This window comes from Enoplosus armatus, chromosome 15, assembly GCF_043641665.1.
Source record: "Enoplosus armatus isolate fEnoArm2 chromosome 15, fEnoArm2.hap1, whole genome shotgun sequence".
Lineage (NCBI taxonomy): Eukaryota > Metazoa > Chordata > Actinopteri > Centrarchiformes > Enoplosidae > Enoplosus > Enoplosus armatus.
The window spans coordinates 20,849,934-20,867,415 of NC_092194.1; the positions used below are offsets into that span (position 1 = coordinate 20,849,934).

Sequence of the window (17,482 nt, forward strand, 5' to 3'; positions counted from 1 at the left end):
TAAAAGCAATACTCCACCAATATTTCCATGTATAATATATATTATCACATTCTCATCCCTTGTAGGGTTAGAAATTTGTAGTTTGCGCCTTCTTGGAGGACAGCAGTCGTATTCAGCTGTGATTCACAGCAGTTAAATGGAAGCGTCGTGGCCCTGCAGCAGGATCACATCGTCTGTCCTCCTGAAGGCTAAGTGTGCGCCGTAGCCTCACTTTTGTGCTGAAATGTGGCTAAATTGTCGTCATGGTTGGCTGTTGGTTCGAGACGACACACAAATTGACATCTCAGGCATCAGAGTTGTACGCTTTGCCATTCACTACCCTGACTAACACGTCATCATGTGTGGGAACTGAACGCCGGCCTCTTGTGTAAATTATGTTTTGCAGAAACATGTTATATTAACTTGATCCCTTCGCCTGGGCAGGAAAAAAATGACTACGTTATCCCAAAGCAAGGCTCCAGGCGTACAGCGCACCTTACAGGTGTCTTCCAATGTAGTTTCCAAATTTTCCAATTCTAGGGAAGCTGCGATGACTTTGTTTGCATACATTTTCTCTGTTTCTAATAACTCAGACCTTTATCCTTTAATAAAAAGACTGTTATCTGATTTGAATGTGTCTCATCGATTTGTCTTCCAGATTCTGACTGACAGACGGTGGAAAGTTTTTGTGAAACTGGAGACACCTGCACAGATTCACCTCCAGTGTTTTATGCTCTTTACTTTTCATCATGTACAGCGACAGCGGCAGAGGCTCTAAAGGAGGCAGGTACCGTGTTAGTCGTAATATCGCCTTTGTTGTGGCTTAGTGGCGGTTTTTAGGGAAGTAAATGTATCTAAAATCAATGTGCGGATCATTGATTTTAGATAGAAATGGTACCAGACATCATAGAGAACACTTGGTATGAATCGTGGAGTATAACTATTAATTTGGCCAGTGAAGAATAGTGCGCAGTTTTGCTGTTGGGTGAAAACTACAGACAGACAGAATGAATTTGAAACTCAAAGTAACTACTAGAACATATATAGTAGAATAAAAAATAAACGCCTCCTTAAAATAGACACTCAAACAAGTACAAGTACCTCAAACCTTCATTAGAGTACAGCATTTGATGAAGTGCAGTGGCTCCTCTCACCCCTCCCCTGTGTCTGGAGCTGCTGAGCGGTCAGTAGAGGGCGCTAACAGCCATGTTTCCTCTGGCTGCAGGTCGCTGTGGAGCTGCTCAGGTGTCCTTCACTGAACACAACATGGACCAAACTCTGTATGTCTTTGCTGATTATTCATGGCTCAGATTTATGGCCTAAACTGTGTTTTTGTTTCACTGTGTTAATATGAAACTTCTGAATGACAATTCAACATGAAACCTGCAGCAGAAACACATTTTGACTTTGAGTTCTTTTGGGAAAACTCTTATTTCAGTGTAGAGAGACACATATCTACAATAAAATGCCCTTTTACGATGTGGGTATAGTAAAAAAGCTCCTGTGGGAGCAAACTTCAATAATAAATCCATCAGCGACCCTCCCCTTACTCCTTCTCCCGCCCCTCCCCCTGATTGGCTCTCAGTTGACAGACGTTCCACCCAGGCGGCCTGTGACTGGTCCACACAGCTGTCCATCACCGGGGGAGCGCCCGGCTCTGGCTCTGGGAAACAGAGACGCACCGCTGCTCCCCTTCTCTGCTGTTTAGTGCGTCGAGCGGCGGAGGGAAGTGGAGTTCGCGCGTCTTGTTGTGCGTCCGTGGACCAAACAGCAGCAGCAGCAGCAGCAGCAGCGGTGCGCTTCTCCTCCTCCAGAGCCGCAGGCATCCCGGGGAGCAGCCGCGCCGTGCATGCCTCGGACACCAGCAGGAGGAGGATACTGCACTCTTCTTCTTCATCATTATTTTGACTGATTGAGACATACATATTTCTAATTTCCCTGATGGTAACCAACACTGAGCAGCCGGAGACATGTGGAATAATCTGGGGAAACTGCAGCGCTTCTCACTAGTGTGTCTTCTCCTGACGCTGCGGGCTGAGGTGAGAACTTTACCTGACTGCGCTCCAAAGGGAGGCGATGTTTTGAATGGTGGTTTAACTTATCAATCGGCCGGAAGTTTGTTTTTTGGAGAGGGTTAAATTCCAGCTTTAATCGAATTGCACGCTCGACAGTTGACTCATGTGATCTCGGGATTGTAAATGTGCGCTTCTTCCTTCGGGGAGATAAATGAAGTTTGTTTAAAACATCTGTTGTGTCGTGAGCTGTGTGTTTGCGTGGGAATACAGTCATCAGCTGCTGCTTACAGATTTAAACCTCAGATGTAGGACATGGTTTGGTGAACGTTTTGTATTTATCCGTAAAGTTCCATCACCGAAGGATCGGTGCCACCGACGAGTCCGTTAATTGGTGTTTTCCGCGGACCCTTCAGCAGAGTAGTTTGGTGAAATAGCTTCACATGTTCGCAGTGCAGCTTCACCAGCGTGGACATTTTCACAGAAGTCAGATCGCAAACAAATCTTCAACATTTCTAATCTTTATTTTGTTTCTTTTGATCAAAATTGAAAAATCAGATTCCGACTGAAACTCAGACTGCAGGTCTTGTTCAGGGGGACTTCAGCTGCAGCCTGATATGCAGAGTGAGCTAAATTGGAGTACTCGGTCGTGTTATCCAGCCCTGAAGTTCAACTGTGCCAAGCTGTACAGTAGAGTGGGCTGCGGAGGGACTGCACGCTGCAGGGGGAGAAGCAGCAGTCGCTCTTTTCCCGTAAATCCGCTCCTGGTGGGAGATGATTTCACTCTTTAGAGACCTGGTGAATCAGGTGGTATTTTCTGAAACATGGTGTTATTGTCATTTGATACCTGGTCCTTGAAACACCTGAATGACCTGCATTAGACTCTGATAGAGATAATAAACGCTATAGAAGAAGCTGAGATGTGAGTGGACTGAATGTCCTTATAAAGACTGTAAAATGCACATTATTGCAGTGGAACCACCACCCGCTGATCTGCTCAGCCTTGTTCATTCTCTTGTGTTCTCCTCAGGTGTCTCAGTCCACCGGTTACTTCGAGCTGCAGTTGATTTCGGTAGAAAACCCCAAAGGTCAGCTCCTGAACGGCGACTGCTGCGACGCGGAGAGGAGCGCGGCGGAGGGCCACTGCGGCGCGGACGAGTGCGACACCTACTTCAGAGTGTGTTTAAAGGAATTCCAAACAGAGGTCACGACCAATGGACCGTGCACCTACGGCTCGGAAACTACTAAGGTTATCGGTGGGAATACTTTTCAGTTCAAAGGCGGCCAGAAAACCGGACAGAACCGGAACTCCGACGCCGGGAAGATCATCATTCCCTTCCAGTTCGCGTGGCCGGTAAGTGGGTCCTACTTTGTGGAGGTGGAGATTCGTGTGTTACAGAAGTTGTTTCAGAGGAAAGATTGCGTAAAAGCTTCAAAATATTCACCAGGGCAGCAAACCGTCTAATTTCATCACGTGAAAAAACACGACTTCCTGTTAATAATGGCACACTTTGTGTTTGAATAATGTAGAACTATCAAAGGGAGTTTGGATGTTTTGGTGGTGAATCATGACGCAGTCTTAAATCGGTCTTCCCAACTCCTACAAAGTGTGTGTGGAGCATTCTGGCGTCTGAGTCTCTGCGTGCCGCTCATTCTTCCCTCCGCGTGTCTCTACATTGTCACCAAACGTCTCGTGAAGGACCCCGCATTCCTCTCTTGGAGCTTTTGGGAGAATGTGTGCGTGTTTCTGATCAAGCGAAAGTCCTGAGCGCGCATGACGCATGACTTTTACGCGCAGCGGTGGAGGAGTTGTGTCTCGGTTTGATGAGTTACCAAACAAGCTGCTGTTTGTGTGGCTTCAGTTACAGTGTGTGGATGGGAGAGGAGGGGGTGTGGAAAATAAGGATTTCCAAGCCAGTGTTGATTAAGAAGTGGCAGGTAACTTATTATCTAATCTAAACAGAGCAGAGAGCCAATCAAAACCTGCTCCCGCTCCTTATTTGGAGGGCCAGCGTGGGAAACAGGAACAGTGCTGGCAAACAGAGCTTTATGAAGGCTTCTGTGAGGCTGAAGGAGCTGCTGGTACACTCAGAGATGTGTGTCAGGGGGGGGTTTAATGGCGAGAGTGACGTCCTGTGGAGGAAACGTCACAGGTTTGATTCCCACAGCAGCTGAGTGAGCTGTCAAAATAAGAGTCACCGTGAGTCCAACTTAAAAAGCGTAACAGAGATGATGAAAGTTAAAGTTGATTATGTGTCCATAAATATGTTAATAATCATAGAATATTAATTTGTGCTGAAGCATTAGTCCTAAAAAAGTCGTTTATCACTCGATAATCAATTATTCATTTTTCGTCACATTTTCTGTGAGATTAAAAAGGGATTTTCTATAATTATGTTGTTGTTTCCAGAAGAATTGAGTTTATTCTTTATTGGAACCAGTTTGAAATAATCACGTGTCACGTGTTTTAGGAGAATAAGACTCAACTTTACAGATAATGACTTAGAGACATGGACTATTGGAGTGTGAATCCTGATTGTAGCTCGTAATTAAAGGATTTGTTCTTCTTCTCTGCTTCATATTAAGGTAACTTGGGTATTTTAATGGTTGCAGAGATAAAATAAGCAGTTTGAACACATAAGGTAGAATATAATAATCAGTCGCCGCAAAGCTTATTTTTTCATACAACATTGAATCGCTTTTAGAGAAAAGCTTTTGAAATTCAATCATTCAACTCGAACACTCACTTCGGACACACTTGCTGTGAAAAAGCAGAAAGCCCGTCTGAGTGTTGGTGTCGAACACGTACATATCGGGTGCTTTGTGTGCACGGCTGGCTACGTGACCTCTCCATTCATCACTTCCCATGGTCAGCTGTCAGCAGAGGGGAAGATGGAAGTAGTAAGTTGGGGCCCTGCGGGCGGATACGGTTACCTCTAAGTTGTGTGTGACACAGGCGGTGGATATCAGTGTCACCAACTACTCAAACAAGTGAAGATCCCTGGTCAATCTGGGCCGGGGGATGCCTTTACCTCGCCGCCTCTCAGGTTCACGCTCTATCCGTTATTGGGTCATTGTCTCACTCAGCGTGTGTGGGGTCAGTATTTTCCACTATCTGCCCAGGAGGGGGTGGAGGAGTGTGTGTGTGAGTGAGTGAGGGAGGGGGGCACAAAGGAAGGAGGGTGTCAGTGTTCAGCAGCTTCTTCTGATGAGGCTGTCAAGGTCGAAGCAGTCGAAGCTTTTTAAAAATGTCGTCACACTTCTCTCGACATCTCGTAAAGTTTTCACTGGTTGTTGAATGTCTTACTTGAATGAATCTTTTAGTCTTTAAGTGTCTGTAGAATCAAGGTAATGTCTTCAAATGTCTTGGTTTGCCCGACCAACAGTCTCATACCCAAAGATATTCAATGTACAAAGACGTAAAACAGAGAAAAAGCAACAAATTCTCCCGTTTGGGAAGCTGGAACCAGAGAATGCATTTCTGCCGGATGTATGACTTTAATCAGTCGATTCAATTGACTAATTAATCATATTGTGATTGTACCATCGTTCTGTCTACTGTGGATATATATGACATCTACTGCGTGTTGGCTGTTGTGAGGTTTTCCTTCTGCAAATCAAGTGTCTGTGTTGTGTAAAGATCTCTCAGGCAAATTTATACTTTACTTGACGTAATCAGCTGATCCTTTTTTGCACAATCTGCGATCATAAAGACGCTAGTAAGCAGAGTTGTTAAAATGTCCATGTAATGTAATTTTCACTGTTATCTTCTTATGAAAATTGCTTCAACTTTTTGGCTTTCTTCCACTTGTAGGATGGTTTGAAGTGAAGGACTCCCATCTGTGATGGAATACATCTGTAGTTCAATGTTTTCTTTACAAAGCCATTGTGCTCTTTGCATTAATGAGTTTAGGTTGATTATGTTTCCACCTCGTGTTTCCACGGTGATCAAAAGTGTTGTTTGGCAAGTCTCTACTTGAAAAGTCCTCAACATGACATCAACATGAACAAACCTTGTGGGAAAATAAAATTTGAATCATCTCAACGTCAAAGTCCTGTCGATGAAAAACGCTCTTTTTAACGTTTTTTTATTTGAATTAATAATCGTTTGAGGCGATAAGCTTCACTCTCTAAAGATGACAGATGTCTCACTCTGCTCATGCTTTCCGGGCCAAACCTCGTCCTTCTCCTGCCGCAGACTGTAGTTTGGACTCTGGCGTGCTGTTGGCCCGCAGACAGCGCTGACAGTCACTGGCAGAGTGTGTTTGTAGGAGGCCGTGGCCTGTAGCCTCTGGTGCTGCTATAGTGGACTCCTCCGGCCGGCCCCAGTATCTGGGCCACTGGTCCTGACATGAATTAGCTGCTGAAAAAATTAAAAAGAGGGACATTGTTCTGCCCTCCCCTTTGCCGATCATTTCCCCTTCATGTTAACCCCTCTGGCTGTTCGGGTCTTTAGTGACATCTTTTTTCATGAAAGGGACGGGGGGGAGGAGGAGGGGGGATTGACCAATGGAGCGAGGGAAGGAGGGATGATGGGGAAGAGGGAGGAAGCAACCCCCCCTTTTAAAATAAAAAAAAAAAACCTCTACCCTGCTTCCTTGTGAGGTTTCTGTCACGAGTGAGGTGTATTTTTAAGATATTTTTTACAGTAGTGAGTGGAGTAAAACAAGCATTTACTTCTCCTCTTCCTCCTCTGCTGCCCCTCCCTCACCAAAACCTTCCCCCGTCTCTCCATCTCCCGCTCTCCTTATGGGGTATTTTTAGAGCTGCTGTCCTCCCCTCACCCCTCTGTGAGTAAATCAAGGATCAAGGGTGAGTACTCCTTCAGTTTCAAGGCCCGTGTTTTTCCCCCTCAGCCTGGCAGATCTGAGAGGACAGAGGTGCAACAGCTGTTGTTTAGAGACCTCCTCCTCCTAGAATAAATGTTTTAGTGAAATAGCATTAGGAAAACAGGCTATGATTACAGGCAGCGAGCGTAAGATCACCTCACTCGGAGGAGTATCAGTGAGCAATCACAAAGTGCAATGTTGGACGATGGCGAGTCGTCGGCGTCTTCTTCGGTTGTTTTCTCGATGCCGTCACTGCCGGCGGTTGGCTCGTTTGGCTCATTTGCCGAGTGCGTCCTTGGCTGCTCCTCCGTCAGGAGCTCTTCTCAGTTTGGAGATGCTTTCATGGTTGATTAGTTTGGTGAACAGAGGAGAAGGGTGTGAGGCTCTCGTGATTGGAGGTGTAGGGTTGGTGTGACTGAGAGAGATGATGTCGAATGTTTAAAATCTCAAAAGACTAAAATGTGTTTGTTTTTTTTGGCTTATAAGAGAAAAATAAAAGACATGCATTTCTGGCTGTCATCGTTATGAACTGCAAAGTTAAACCCTGATAGTTTAATAAAGTCAACACACTAAATAATCTCCTCCTGCTGTTGGTGCTTCTTTACATGAGCCTGATATCTGCAGACAGCTGGCTAGTTAGCATTAGCCACGTGGCTATACGTCAGGTAGAGACAGACTGAACAAAGTCGACTGCAGGTCTGAGGGCGCAGATCAGTGTGCAGTCTTTCTTTTTTCAGTCTATTCTTTGTAAAGATGTGATCTCCAGTTCGCTTCGATGTGTGCTGATACTGTAACTGTTCATATCACAGCTTGTGGGACTGTCCTGCCTCAGGAGAGCTAATGTAGCCAGCTACCATCTGCTCTGTTGTTGTGTGCGAACAGTTAGCTAGCAGCTCAATGAAAATCTCTCTGTAACGTCCTCGATAATGAATTACTTGTCAGCTTTACTTCACTTTGAGTTCGCCGCCTCTAGTTTGAACAGACTTGCTGTCAGCCTGAAAGGCAGTGAATGAGACTGAAGAGCTGCACATAGTTTTCCTTTTCTTCATGCATACGAGACTTTGGAACATCAAACGTTGTCTCTCATGAAGCGTAACCTGGAACACGTTTGTCTTCAAACTAATTCGGACCACAACGTGTACCCCCGCTCCCTCTGCACCCCGTCCCCGTTCTGTGTCTGAGTCCTCTGTCTTTAATAAGCCTAAAAGCCTGCAGGATGGCCACAGCAGGGCTCTGTTACGTGGTGTGTGCTGGCCAGGCGCTTGAAAGCTCTCTGCTCGGTCAGCTGCGGTCAGGACGGGCCTGCTCATCTTTCCCACGCTGCCGCTGGTTCCATGTCAGCTGACCCGGCCCGGAGGCGTGTAAATATGTGATTAGCGGCTCAGTCTGTTCAGATGATCGATTGTTGATGCTGCTGCTGGATTCACTTCTGTGTGTGACCGATGAGTTTACAGGGGCAGCTTTGTGTACTTGTGTTTATCACGCTGTGGGGACATAAATCTGTTCTCACTGCTAAATTTATGGAGACAGAAAGCAGGTCCCCACAAGGTAAACTACATTTCAGGGTTAAAAATGTTTTTTAGGTTTAGTTTAAGTCGAGTCAGTGTCCTCTTGTGTACACTTACTACTGATGAAGAGTTAAATACGTTTCACCAAACAATCTCTGCTAAAGGTCCTCTTACTAGCTTTTTCCAGATCTTAACTAACAACACGACCTTCACTTACTTCAGGACACTTCAGACTCAATTATCACGCTTATTTCATGACCTCCTAGCTGGTAATGTAGCGTGAAGCGTTAGCACTGTTGCTATGGTTACCTGTAGTTTATTCTACACCGAGCACTGATTTAGAGCGGTGGTTAAACTTGAGCTACGTTGAAGGCGTCCAGATATACAGTTTCAATGGACGCCTGCCAGCCGAACAAGTATTTTCCGTCGCCATGGTATATTAGTGAATTATCGCCAAGCCCACTGTGCATGTGTGTGTGCATGTGTGTGTGTGTGTGTGTGTACAGTATGTACAGAACATGTGTGTTTGTTTGCACATGACTAATAAGCATCCTGTTATCTCGATTCTCGATTTTTGTCATAACAGATCTCAAAACAGTGATGCTGCTGTATGAAACGTGTTTTCACCTTGCAGGGGGAGGGGATATCTGTAGGGTTTTTTATTTGGTGGGGGGGGGGGCGTGGTTGAGATAGCAGCGCAGAGGCTGAACCAGGCGACCTTTCAGCTTGTTTGGTGCATTATTTCTTAAGAATATGGCCACAGTGCGAGTCAGTCCAGTTGCAATACACTGTTGTTTTAACACACTTTCTTCTTTATGATATATGTTGCAGATAACATACTAATACCAGGTGTAAATGTGTGTATAGCCATCATCGTGTGTGTGTGTGTGTGTTTAGGCGAGGCAGAGGTAATGAAATGCATGCATTGTGAGCACTGAGGTGAGCAGTGGTGATTAAAGCATGAGACACACACACACACACACACAGACACACACACAGCTTAATTTCCCACTTGACTCCCAGTAGTTGTTCACAGGGCTAATGGAGCTCAGCTGGACCTCACTGAGAGAGAGAGAGAGAGGTTATGAAAGAATAAAAGAGGAGAGGAGCAGGATGGGAAATAGAAAAAGGGAGGTGGAGGTTGTAGAAGACCAAACCCTCCATTGTTGCTGTATTTGTTAATCTCATGTATCTCATGTTTATCTTGTCCATCTTTGCCTCTCTCTCTCTCTCTCTCTCTCCGAGAAAACAACCCCACAGCTACATATTTTGTGCGTTAGAAATCATTTGGCTCCCGTGTTCCAGCTTTGTTAGCTTGTTTTGTTAGCTTGTTTTGCTAGCTTTGAGGGTGTGATCGCACCTACAGTTTGCTTTCTTTGGTCCGAAACAGAGAAGGGAAAGATCACCGTGTTGTATCTTTGTGTTTGGCTCGTTCAGGCTCACATTGTGAAGCAGCTTACAAACCAAAGTTACACGAAGTCAGAAGTAGAGTTTTTGATTCCCGTCATTCACGATGTTGTAAGCCGTGGCCTGATTTTTACGGTAGTCAAACAACAGCAGATCTTTTAGTCGGAGGGGGATTTTTTTTTTTTTGCAGTGTACTTTCAGCTAAGCATGACAGATTTCTTGGTAATTTTTCTTCTCTGGTGTTGTAGCTGGAAATGAATGACTTCTAAATACGACTATCTTTCTTTTCATGGACTAATAAACCGAGTTAAAGGAGTAAACGCTCCAGAGTTCAAAACTGCTGCAAACACGCTCGGTATGAACGCACCCTGACTCATCATTTGGCTTTCCAGAAGAATGCTGCAGAAATCAAATCTGATGGAAGTCGTCCCTGACAAGTATTAATACGACATTCTTCTTCTTCTGTTCTGTGCTGCAACATGAATGTCGTGCAGCCTGTTGTAACCGTCCTCTCCAGAGGCATTGGGTGAAGGTTCAGCAGGGTTTCTCAACACATCTGGGGCCAAAATCTCTGTCAGGAACCTAAGTTACCCAACGTCCCTCTTCATGGAGAAACCCCTGTAACACTCTCACACACAACGTGTCTACAATGATTCTGGTTTATTACAACTTGGGTCTTTGTTCTGTGGGTTTGCCCATCATTTCTATCAGTTCTGATAATACTGTGCATTGTTTATGTGATCTCATTTATATGAAGCCTACGTGTGCTCGACCTCACGACATCTGTACAGCTCAACCCAAACTGCTCTCACGCCTCCTGACGCTTCTCCTCCCACTGAAGAGTTTAGGTTGAAACAACAATCTGAGCTTTTGTTGCATGCAGCAAACTCGCCTCCTTCCACCTCGTCTCGACAGTTTTATACGCGTTTAAAGTGTTTGCTGTTGGGTGCAGGTGGGCCGCTTATTCGTCACGTCTGTGCTCAGGTGGATCAATGATGGAGGAGCCGGTCGGGGGTTTTCCCACAGCGTGAATATCACTTTCCCGGCGGCGCTGTGGAAACGAGGGCTGCCTTAACCTCTTTGTCATCGCGGGTTTCAGCAGGAACAATGACTTTATACCTCGGCTTTTGTGCCCAGATATTGAGTTATCAAGACAAGTGGAGGGAGGGGGAAACAGAGAGCTCGAAGAGGGAGATGGAAACAGAGAGAAACGGAGATAGAGGAGGGCAGCTGCGCTGGGCAAAATGTCAGGAGTGGATTTGAGAGCGTTTACATAAGGCCTCTCTTGTGCTGCTCTCTGGAGTGCAACATGCTGAATGTGGTATTCACAGCTGCTTCAGGTGTTGGCTTCTCAGCTCTGAATTTAGAGCTGCATCCAGTTGTTAGTAGATTCACAGCATCACGGATCGAACGTGAGTCCCACTCGCTTTGTTCCCTGAACCCAATATGTCGTCTTCCAATCACTCTGCGTGACCTCAAGGGAATTTAGTTAATTTGATATTATATGAGACAGAGAAAAGCTCCATATCTTCACACTGAAGGACATTTGCATAAAGATTAACTGACTAGTCAGGGCCTTGCCTAGCTGTGGAGGACCTGGAGCACCGAAGCAGATCCTCAAGCCTCCGCTTTGTTGTTCTTTTAGAACCGAAGCTGCCTTCATGTCTTCCACCGACTCTCCGTCCTTCATGAGCTCCATCATAACGTGGGCTTGCAGAGGTGTTGTTCTCTCATTTTCTTTTCTCCGTCTTTCTCCATCCTGTCGTTTCCCTGCTGGTGGTGTTGATCTCTTGACTTATAAACGTACATTTGATGAGTAATTTGGGGGATAGGTCTGTTTATCTATTTAAGCTTTGCAGGTATTCCTTAAAGATAAACCTTCTGTCATAATGACGCCGTTCCCCCTTCATTTCCTTTCTCTCTTGTCCATTTTGTGTGACTTCTCAGATGCCTCGACCTGCTGGTTCGTGTCGGTGATGTTTTGGGTCTCTCTGGAAAACGAGATGATGCATCTCGAGGGGTTTTATCCTGAGATAATACATTTCTGGCTTATACAAACAGATTACAAACGATAGCAGGTTGAATGTTATTGTCTCTTTTATGTGTGATGCTGGTGTTTCTGTTGAGGACTGCTCTCCTGTTGCTTTGTCTCTTTGTAGCTGTGTGTCTTCGTTTACTCAGAGCCACCAGCTGCCCACTGACACACGCGTTCATGTCATTTCAATGATGAAATGCAGAGTTTCTCAGTTTTGAAATCAGTCTCAATCAGGTTGTGAAAACCCTCTGAATTTCCTCAGTGAATCACTGTGGACTTTTACGGTCATGGTGGGTCTGAATTTGTCTCTCTCTCTCTCTCTCTGCTCTTTTCTTCCACTTCACTCTGTTTACAGCCTGTTATCGAATCAGGAGCTTCAGCCAAGCATTTGAACTGGTCACAGACACATTCCCAGTGTTACACGCGTGTACGAGGTTGTTGAAAATCTGTCAGACGGTCCACAAACTGTTGTATAAAAGCCTTAAATATCTAGAAGACATTTTTCACAGGGATTATGGGGACCTCGGTGATGTTGGCTTGAGAATTAATGCTGTTATGGTATCACGTCATTTTCTCTACTTCTGTATTTGTTCTTTTTCTCCTCTCTGACAGCCTTCCTTTACTAACTTTCTGTGCCTTGTCACCTTCATATAAAGCACAGTGTCAGAAGCACGTCTCCTCTTGTACTGTGTGTACCTGCAAGGAGACAAAGCATTCATAAAACACTAACGCCTCTGAGCCGGGGACTACGAATTAGGAGGTGAGCGATTGTGGTTGTGATACAAGGTAAAGTAGTGAAGGATGAGACAACCTCCCTGCTCCTGCCTTGTGGTTGCAGTACACAGCATGTTGTACTTTATATGCACAGTGGTTGACAGAGTGTAACAGAGGGAGTGTAGGTTGAGTCAGTGCAGCCAGATTCCCAGCGGCAGCGTCTGATTACAGACGATTTGACGAGGAGGTAATAAAAACTGAGCACAATCTAATCAGATTTTATGTCTCTACGTGCTGTGACTTACTGAGATCGCTGTTTGATAAAGAACAAACAAGAATCGTGGAAGGCCAATATGCAGCGCGAATAACTCCCTTCAGGAGATGATAAACGTGGACACTTCATATTTTGATCACAGAATCTGGAGAGAATATCTTTCTGTATATTTGTAGTATGTCACTGAATCAGAGGGCTAACTAATGGATTTAAGGAGGTATTTACTGCCACCGCTCCCTTTACAGAGCAGGCACGGCATCGACTCACTACAGAAGGAGAATTCACAGAATTCCTCTCCGTCGCTGGAGGAGCCGGCGTAACCTGGAGCGACAGAAATAGCTTTTCACGCGTTTGGTGTGGGAAAAGTGAATTGGGTCAGTTTTCTATTCTGCAGCTCCGTATAAAGACCTGATTAGATTAGCTTTGATTAGATTTGCTGTCTGAACGAGGCCTCCTGGGGGAGGGTTGGTGCGGTGAGGCCTCCTTAGAGAGAAGAGGTGGTGGTGGTGGGTGGAGTGGTGGAGGGGCGGTGGGCTTGTTCTGTTAATAATGTGCTAAATTAACCATCCCAGCTCCGCTCTGCCGGGAGCGACATGTTTTATTCATGTCAATAGACTAACAGGTGTGACGTGACAGGTGTTGCCTCTGTTTTTTTTTTTTTTCTCTGATCACAACTCTGGAAAAGTTGTTAATTGGGTCTCATGCTTTTACTTTTTTTTTTTACCATTAACAATCCCCCGCTGCTGTGAATTTTCAATTAAAGGAACATTCCTCCTGATTTTAGTCCACCTTAAAATGTAAAACTCTCTCACTCTGTGTGTCTCAGTCAAACAGTGAGTTAAATGCCGGAACTTCTTCATATCTGCGGGTGACGCTCATGTTCGCTGCGCAATTCTCCTTCTGCTTATACAAGAAAAACAAAAATGTTGCTCAAAACTAGGCTCAAATATAAGTCAAACGTAGTCTTGAGTTTTTCACCGACACGAAAATCAAGGAAGGAAGTGAAAGTGACTCAGAGATCCTCCTGAAGTGTTGAAGTAGCAGCGTTACTGAAGAGTAAATCTTATTAGCATGTATAAAAAGCAGAAGTCATCGTGTGTGGAGCAGCTCCAGACTGTACAGTATATCCTCAGCAGAGTCGTGTGTTGCTGGCGGCTGTTCCTGCCGCGGTGAGGCTGTAATTTATTCATTGAACAGGTGAAGGTGGCGAGGAGTGGGCTGGTTTCTCCTCGCCTAATGAAAACTCAAATCCCTCTGACTCCTGTAAATTGGTTAGGAGGTGTCAAGTGTCTCCCAACACGCCCCCCCCCCTCCTCCCCTTTCCTCCCCCCACCAACCCCCTCCCCCACCTCACACACTTACAGAGCACACACACACACACACAGTCGACTCATAAGGTCGTCTCACTGCAGACTGCAGGGACGTGACACTTTGATCCTCCAGCTCCTGTCCTACAAGGACACACATACTGCAAACATACACTTCAGTTCAGTCTCTCACACACACACACACACACACACACACTGTGTTCCTCTGAGGCCGTGGGACAGCCCCATCTGTCTGGGAGCTGGTGGCTGTGACATTTAAAATTGATTACAAAGGGAAAGATTGATTATGATAATGCCCACTTATTTCCACTCATTGCAGAGTTGCGGCCGCTCGCCGGGCTCATAAATCACGGCTGTGTCGTCTCGAAGTGATGGAGAGGAGCCTCGGCCTCCTCAGCAGGCCGCTGGTGTCGTCCTCAGGCTGAGCTCACGATGTTGGTGTAAAACTTCTCCACCTGACGGGACCGTGAGCTGTCTGACTGTATACATACTCGTAACATTGCCCTTCATCTTCTCAACCAATCAATCAGTTCCACCGCTTCCTTCAACGCTCCAATGAATATGCACCCTGATCACCTGAGCGGGAACCCTACTGCTGTATGTTTTAGTTTTATAAAATGATTTCAAAACCTATGCAGCTAGTTAATATTACTGTGATGTCTTGTGCTTTATCCCAGTGGTGTAGGCACACATCGTATTCACAAAGGCAGTAACAGCAAAACACTGCAGATCCAACACAGCGTCCGTCTGTGAAGGCAGCACACAACAGCACAGACAAAAGGTGTCTTCTGTATCCAGCTGTTTCACTATTTTATTGCACAAAGTGGCAACTAAACATAAATCCAGACAGCGTTATCTCAGACAGAAATCGCACATGTAACAAATCCCTCGTGCATTCATTACAGCCCGCAGCCGCTGCTGCTCACGAAAAACACAAATCAGCACAATGTAAAGAAAACTGCGTGCTTACACTCTGTTCCATCAAGAAAACGACACCACGTCGACGAGAAAGCACCTTGATTTTCCATTCTTGACTGTGCAGAGAAATACGAATGTGTTTTATTAAACCCTGCGATCCCTCGGCGGCAGAGACGATGCATTTAGGCACGAGGCAGCGTAACTTCATTGATTATTTAAATGTCCAGACACGCTGACGGGATCGATCATGATCTAATGTTAATTAGAAGATTACAAAGAAGACATACAGTAAGCTACTGGTCTGATAAACTACGCCCACCTCTGCAGCTGATCCTAACTGCTGCTATCCTAAAGATGAATCACCTCAGCGTCCCCACCTCGTCTCTCTTGGGTGATGTAACTGCTCAGCTACGGCTGCCTCTCACTTGAGGATGGTGTAATATGTTCTTGCACTCGGAGGTGTAGTGCTGCGGTGGATGCATCCGGGGTCGCAGTCACAGTTTAATGAGTTTCTCTTTGGTAAAAGGAGACCTCAGCCTGCCTGTATATGATCAGCTGCTTTGTCTCCGTCACCTCTGTTCTCTTTTGTTCTTTGTTTCTTTTTGTAGTTTTGACATTCAGCCGACACTCTTTCTTTGAGCTTAATAGTTTATTCTTGACTGAAATCGCATTTGACAAAACTCTTAACTCAAGATCCACTTAGCAGCTTATTCCAAAGCTTGACAACTGATTTTGTTTTCTGGGAATTGTGAATTTGGACAACATAATTCTCTGAAGCAGTAACTCATGTTGGAGAGGCAGTCTACACTCTTTAATGAAATGTTATTAGATACTTTAAATCCACTTTACAGCACAGCTCTCCATGTTGTTAAATGGACTAACGCTTGCTGTAATTGGTCCAATTAACAGAAGAGAAATTGACTTCGGTGCATTTTTGCTTCTGGTTTGTTTATTTCCAAATTACAAGTGAACCACAGCTTCTGAACACGAGTCGCAGCTCAGTCAGCAGCTGAAAACAAGAAACAGAAGCCGGAGCTGAATATGAGCAGCTCCTAATGCAAATCTACATTCTTTGGTTTAAACTTCTCAAACGTGACGCAAGTTAAATACGTCACCTTGGACTCTATTTTCTGACATTTTCTAGATTAAACGGTCGAAAATGAAAACAATCATTAGTTGCCGCCCCAAAGACCAGAAACTTTCCGTTCTTGTAGATGATGTCACTCACATTTGCTGGTACTTTTTCAGGCGTCGGGTCTCTGCAGAGTTGTTAAGTTCTGAATGTCATTGTTCTCACCTGATCGAAGACAAATTTAAAGAAGCAAATGCTGCCTAATTTGAAGCAACAGCTCCAAACCTGCTGGTTGTGAACACACCCTGAAGCAAGTACCAGATACTTGAAACAACAAGGTCTCATATCTGACTCATGATTTGGTCTCTCCTGCATCTTTTCTCTCTCTCCAAACTGTGAACACCCCCCCCCCCCCCCCCAAAAAAGAGTACCATAAAATTACCTTTAAAGTGCCATAAAGCACTTTAGCCCTCTACCTGTTTGTTTCATGTTTCTGTCCTCTCTCTGCCTCTAATCTCTCCCAGCTCCACTTTGTAACCTCCCCTGTAATCTTCCCTGCAGCCCTCAGTCACTCTGAGTCAGACTTGGGTCATGGGAACTCACAGCTGCTCGTCCGGCCCCATGCAGTTGACAGACAGCGAGCTCCATTTCGGTTTGTTTGCTGATGCCCGTGAAAAAAAGGAAAAAAATAGCCCTGCACCTGAAACAATCCCGAGTTTGAGTTTGTTGCTGTGGGATGGCGGAGTCCGTCTCCTCTGGAAAGTAGGGCATAGTGTGCAGGCATGCTGGGCTTTTACACACAATATGCACAGAATACTCTATCAAAGCACTGAATAGTGTATGATCATTGACGTGGACTTTAAGAGTCACTTTAAGCTAATTGTTAGCCAAAATAAAAAGGCCGTGAAACATGATTATATTCCTTTTAGTCATTCAAATGTAATTGTGTCATTCATTTGGTCAGAGGTACAAAGAATGCACTATCGTATTGGGACAGAAATATTTCGAGGGATACCCCCTCACTCACACACTTCCACCAGATTGTGACTGATTAGACCTTTTCCCAACCTGGAAACTCTCAAACCCCCGATTGATCGATCACATCTTGAGACAAACTACTATCTGGTGTTCTAGCACGTAGCTTCACGTCGTTCATCAGATATATGGCCTTTTCTTGTGGGTTCAGTAGGAGGGCAGATCGGGTCTTCCTTGAGAAGTTTGGACACGTCGTGAACGAAGCTAAACATGGCAACACTCGCTTTTTCTGCCATATTCAGTATTTATACATTCAACCAGCAAACGCGTAGTGTTCATTTCTGAGGACGTGTACCACCAAGACTGCACAGTGGCCATTATGTGCAAACACATAGAAAGCCTGAACAGTATTGGTTCCATCATGCTGCCAC

General features: G+C 45.2%; 1 protein-coding gene across 1 annotated transcript in view; it reads left to right on the forward strand.

The window, feature by feature from the left end:
* Positions 1 to 1,949: 1,949 nt before the first annotated feature.
* LOC139297224 (protein jagged-2-like) overlaps positions 1,950 to 17,482 on the forward strand; it is a 47,553-nt gene continuing 32,020 nt past the window's right edge. The window contains exons 1-2 of the mRNA XM_070919794.1: positions 1,950 to 2,018; positions 3,022 to 3,345. Coding sequence (XP_070775895.1) covers positions 1,950 to 2,018; positions 3,022 to 3,345 — 393 coding nt within the window. The remainder of the gene's footprint in view (positions 2,019 to 3,021; positions 3,346 to 17,482) is intronic.